Source organism: Spinacia oleracea, chromosome 4 (genome assembly GCF_020520425.1).
Source record: "Spinacia oleracea cultivar Varoflay chromosome 4, BTI_SOV_V1, whole genome shotgun sequence".
Lineage (NCBI taxonomy): Eukaryota > Viridiplantae > Streptophyta > Magnoliopsida > Caryophyllales > Amaranthaceae > Spinacia > Spinacia oleracea.
In genome coordinates, this window is record NC_079490.1 from 12,027,151 (window position 1) to 12,033,260 (window position 6,110).

Genomic DNA, 6,110 nt, shown 5'->3' on the forward strand with positions numbered 1-6,110 from the left:
GCGATCATCTTGGAAATTATTTTATAAATGACATTACATAGACTAATGGGCCGAAAATCCGCCATAGATAAGGGGTTTTTTACCTTCGGAATGAGAACAATGTGTGTCCCGTTGATTTCCTTCATCTCCCGTGTTCCGTTTATCACCTCTAAGACATAAGCTGTCGTTTCATTGCCTAAAATATGCCAGTGCTTCTGAAAAAAATTGGCATTCATGCCATCCGGCCCAGGCGCCTTGCTAGGGTTCATTTGAAAGAGAGCCACCCTTACTTCTTCCTAATCGAAAGGTTTTGATAAGGTCACATTCATCTCGTCTGTTACCCTCCTTTCGAGGCCCTGCATAGCCAGCTCCATTGAGTGCGGTGAGATGGAGGTGAAGAGCTTCGTGAAGTACTCTATTACAGCGTCTGTTATCTCCTCGTGCCCTCGAACCCACTCCCCATTCTCCCTTCGGACTCCCTTGATGGTATTTCTTTTACGCCTTCCAGTTGCTTTCATATGGAAGTACTTAGTGTTTTGGTCTCCTTGTTTCATATTTGCCACCCTCGATCTCTGCCTCCACATCGACTCTTCCAGCATTAAAAGCTTGTCAATCTCCTCGCAAACTTCCTTTCTCTCTTGGACCATCTCTGGGCTTGGTGCACACCCATCTATCACTGCCATCTTTTTCCTGGCTTTGCTTATCTTGTTCGTTATATTACCGAACTCCCTGGCGTCCCACCCCTGTAATGTTTTCCCACACACTTTTATTTTTTCCAGAACATCGTTGGCGTTCCACAGACCCGTGGCATTTGTCCAGGCGTCTCTTACGACCTTCTCACATTCGGGTGAGGTGAGCCACATATCCTCGAATCTGGACACCTTCTTTCTTTTTCTCCTCTCTCCACTATTTGGCATATACGTGACATTAATCGGCACGTGGTCTGACTTGTCACTTACCATATGTGATACGCCAATATGGGGCATTAGCTCCATCCATTCCAGAGACGCGACACCCCTATCTAGTCTCTCAAAAACCGCAAACTCGTCTGCTTGTTTGTTCCACCAGGTAAAAGGCTTCCCAAAAACACCCAGGTCCTGGAGCCTGCAGTCATCTAATGCTTCACGAAAGAGTCCCATCTCTCGTTGGCAGCATGGTGGACCCCCTCCTTCTCGGCTTCGAACAGAATCTGATTAAAATCCCCTACCACCAACCATGGTAAGCTGGACTCAGGATACAAGGTTCGCAGTAGATCCCACGAATGGATGGTTATAATAAATCAATAGTTAAATCCCTAAAAAAAAAAAAGTCAAATTCTGAGAAGCAACTAGGAATTCGTCATTGTAGGAGCACCCTAGACGATTGGTATATATTGAAGCAAGTTCCTATAAACAGTCAAACAAGTTTCTACTCTCTCCGTCCCTAATGTTTTGCCCTATAGGTAAAATGTTGTAAGGAAGAGGAGGTATGCTTTTACAGTTTTGTGACTCTATGTAAGCGGTTAAATGGTGGGGACATATTACTATATAAGGAAATAAGACCATCTTTATGTTAGGTTATGATACATATGACAATTCATATATCATGCGGAAAAACCATAAAGCCAGGAAAGCATATTATTTACACATAATCATTCAGCATAGAATAGATGCATACATGTTGTAGCGTGCCTTCCCTAGCTGCGCCCGAACCGAACAAGAACAAGTCTTTAGGACTCCAAGTGTCGTCCCTCCGTAGATAGTCCACAGTACGTCCGGATCCGCCTCAAGATTGACCAACTAGAATCTCCCTTAAGGTGCTTAGGAATTTCGGTTATTATTGCAAGAGTGTGACTGAATTTTCTTTCAAAAACTTACCCTTTGAATACTTCAATCGTGCGTATAAATTATGACCCTAGGCCCTTATTTATAGGGGTATGGAAAAGGAATTGTAATCCTATTAGGATGTGGATTTGCTAGTTAGAATCTTATTAGGACTCTAAATAACAAAATCAATCTATTAGGATTAGGATTTAATCTTTGCACGAATTCCAATAGGATTAGGATTCCCGCACAAGCGTTGCACGAGCCGTGCACCCGCGCAAGCCTTGCGGCCCACGCCAGGCGCACAGCGCTCGACCCACGCTGATGTGCTCTGGCGCGCGCGCGCCCTTGGCTGGGCCTGGCCTTGCGCTGGGCCTGGTCGAGGCGTGCGTTGGTGCGTGCGGCTCGCTGGGCGATGGCCTGGCTTCGTGCCGGGCCTTCGTCTAGCGGGCCTCGTCCGATGCTAATTCGTACGATACGCTTCCGATTAAATTCCTGATTCCGGAACTCATTTCCGATACGAACAATATTTAATATTTCCGATTCCGGAATTAATTTCCGTTTCGAACAAATATTTAATATTTCCGTTTCCGGAATTATTTTCCGATTCCGATAATATTTCCGATTCTGACAATATTTCCGTTTCCGGCAATATTTCCGATTCTGGCAATATTTCCATTTCCGATAATATTTTCCGATACGTACCATGTTTCCGTTTCCGGCAACTTCTACGACTTGGATAATATTTATATTTCCGATACGATCCATATTTCCGTTTCCGGCAATATCATCGTTTCCGGAGTATTCATTTCTTGCTTGTGACGATATCAGCTCCCACTGAAACCAAGATCCGTCGATTCCGAATATCCATAGATAGAGTATTTAACGCCATTAAATACTTGATCCGTTTACGTACTATTTGTGTGACCCTACGGGTTTAGTCAAGAGTAAGCTGTGGATTAATATCATTAATTCCACTTGAACTGAAGCGGCCTCTAGCTAGGCATTCAGCTCACTTGATCTCACTGAATTATTAACTTGTTAATTAATACTGAACCGCATTTATTAGACTTAACATAGAATGCATACTTGGACCAAGGGCATTATTTCCTTTAGTCTCCCACTTGTCCTTAGGGACAAGTGTGCATTTCCTAATTCCTTTGTCGCTCGATGCTTGCTCTTGAACATAAGGTAAGAGTTGTCATCCTTATTATGTCCAGAGGTGTTTCTCGGTTTCAGAGTTCAACTGATTAAATAAACAGATAATCATAGCCTATGATTCATCCGAGCACGGCCATGCATTTCACAGTTTCTAGCTCTCCGAGTGGCCTTGTACAACTTTTAAGCATCTCATCCCGATTTATGGGAGGACAATCCCAATCTTGCGATCTTGAGATTAGACTTCGTTTGATAGGTGATTACTTGAGCGTTGCCTTTATAGCCTCCTTTTACGGTGCGACGGTTGGTCAACGTCAAAGCAACCAGTTCTCAAACAAGTAATCTCAAATCACTCAGGTATTGAGGATTTAGTGTCTAATAATTTAATGAAATTTACTTATGACAGATTTTCATCTCTTACAGTAAAGTTTCATAGGTCTGTCCGATACTAGTCTTCCCAAAGTAAGTATCTATGCAAATGATTATGACATTGCCATGTCCACATAGTTCAAGAAACAGAACTACTAGTCATCTTGCATTCTAGTCGTCTAACATTTTCTATGCGTCCAATTTTATAGAAAACTCCGACTAGGGACCATTTTCAACCTTTGACATTCAAGTTCACTTGATAGACATTTCTTAGTCACAGGACTGGTCCTGACAGTCTATCTTGAATATTTCGTCAAAGTGAAGGGACTCATCATTTAATACTAAACCAAGATTAAATGGAATATGAAATACATTTCATATATGATAAATGTTTAACCCTAATGTTTTACAGCCATGGGCCTCAAACCCATCCTTAAAACAGTTCATGGAATTCAAAGCTATGCTTGATTTCCAGTGCCACAATGTGAGTGTTGTTTCTCACTTGTTGCATAGGTTTAGTTATCATGCTTTGCCAATCTTAATATCCTTTTCATCGAATTTTCTTCGAGATATAATGATAAGATCTTTTGGGTGTGTTTAGTTTGTGATCTATTCTTTCTAGCTACAAGAGTGGTTCTACGCATTTTGCAATGAAGAACTATCAAGTCAGCAGACATGTGATCTACCCAAGTTCAATGAAGAACTCATTAACATAAACAACCCTGTTTTATTGCTTCTTAGGCAATAAGTACTTTTACTTCAACTGTTTAGGTTGCTAGTGATGCTTTGTTTAGATTTACTTATCCAAGCAGTTCACAGATATGTGGAAGTCTTTCCAGCTGTATCTTAGAACATAGAAATTAATATTTAATTTCCCACGCAACAACTCATGGTCTTCAATCCATGTTGCCATTTCAAAACACGATGCGTATAGCTCGTCCTTGACAATGGTTAACTCCAAAGGGATCTTGCTTGATCCTTTGCCAGTGTTTATTCGTGAAGCATCAATATTTAGCATATCTTTATTTCCTTGAATCAAGAACTAATCCTATGTACCTTTTTAAGTACCATAAGTTTTTCTTGATCTCAATCTAGTTGATCTTTTCTTAGATCAATAGAGATTGGTATATGTTCGTCATGCCCAAAGTCATACGATACGTTTTTGGCAATCCTAATATTATATCATACATGATAAATTCTTTTGCAGAATAATTCCCAATTGAATTCTATTCATGTAACTTTAGCTCATTCAATTTCAGTAGATACTAAATCCAGCTAAATTCTTTGACATATAATATAGGTGAAGAATCTCATTAGATTCTTTGATGTTAACTTAGTAAATGCTTATACATAGTTCAAACATTCTTTACTTAGATTTATTCATATGGGTCGAATATCTCCAATGGAATCTTTCGTGTTTGATTTAGTAAATGCCATTACTTAATCCAAAACAATATTATAAGATCTTTGTAAATAGATCTTAAAACCCAATATGTACTAAGTTTCGCCTTGGTCCATCATTGATGAATAATTTCAAATCTAAGTCATTAGCTTTTGAATGTTATTTCACAATAGAGAGATATGTGTATGATACACATAGGACCAATTAAGTTTTATGTACTCCCACTAAACTTCTTATATATCTATAAGAATCATGTACATTTTATGAAACTAAAATACTTATTAGCTTCACTAAAATACAATTTCAATTCCCAATTGCTTGCTTAAATCTGTACTTCGATTTCATAAGCTAGCTTTCCTTTTCAAGCATTATTTGGATCCACAAATCCTATGACATGTCATGTACATAGTTTATTCCAACATTTGATTGAGGAATACGTTTTGTCATCCAATTGCCATATATACCAATATGCAATCATTGCTTGATTTATAGACTTGAGCATTACGATTATGCATGAGGTTTCAACACAATCCATGCCATGAATTTTCTTGTAACCTTTAGCAACTAATCTAGCTTTGTGTGTGACCACAATTCCATGTTTGATGGTTTTTATCCTTAAAACCAATTTACAATCAATAGGTGTTTAGTCTATTCTTGCAAATCAACAAAATTTCAATTTTGTCATCAAAACATTGGTTATGTTTTATGGCCTCTAACCATTTAAAACATTTGAGTCTATATATGGCCTTTAACCATTTTAGGGAATCTATATTTCGTCATACCTTTCTTACAAGTCACAAACTCATTAATCTAAATGATAATAGTTTGACTGCAAGTTGTAGGTTTCTTCACTATGTAATAGAAGAATCTCATAGTTTCATTGACCTGAACTCTATGTTTCTTCACTATCTAATAGAAGAATCTCATAGTTTCGTGACTTGAGCACTATGCCTACTTGGGTATAGAACATCAAACAATAGAATATCAACAGCCACTTGAAAGTCCTTTGAATATTCTGTTCTCCTTGAAGCACTTGTAAAGTCTTCTAAGAGATGTCTATTCTTTAAAGCCACTTCTAAAGTCCTTAAAGAATACGTGTTCGGATTTTCTGAAGAACTTCTAAAAGCCTCCGGAATGTCCGTTTATGTTTGTTGTTCGCCTCGAAGACTTTCGAGGTCTATTTTCTCCCACTTGTCATTTTGGAAACGAATCTCCAAAAAGACATTATTTCGAGCAAACAAACATTATGTTCTCAAAAATTCGTGGTAGAAACAATACCCGTGTGTCTCATTTGAATAAATCACAATGAAACATATATCTATACTTGGGCCTTAGTTTGTCGAATGACAAACACTAAGCTCCCACTGAGTTTAGCAACTCTCTAGATATATATTATGAAA

General features: G+C 38.7%; 1 protein-coding gene across 1 annotated transcript; it reads right to left on the bottom strand.

Annotated features, from left to right (window-relative positions):
* Nucleotides 1-275: 275 nt before the first annotated feature.
* On the bottom strand, nt 276-1,118 carry LOC110792081 (uncharacterized). Its single transcript, XM_021996893.2, has one exon. It carries the CDS (start codon nt 1,116-1,118, stop codon nt 276-278), a length of 843 nt encoding a protein of 280 aa, XP_021852585.2.
* Nucleotides 1,119-6,110: the final 4,992 nt, after the last annotated feature.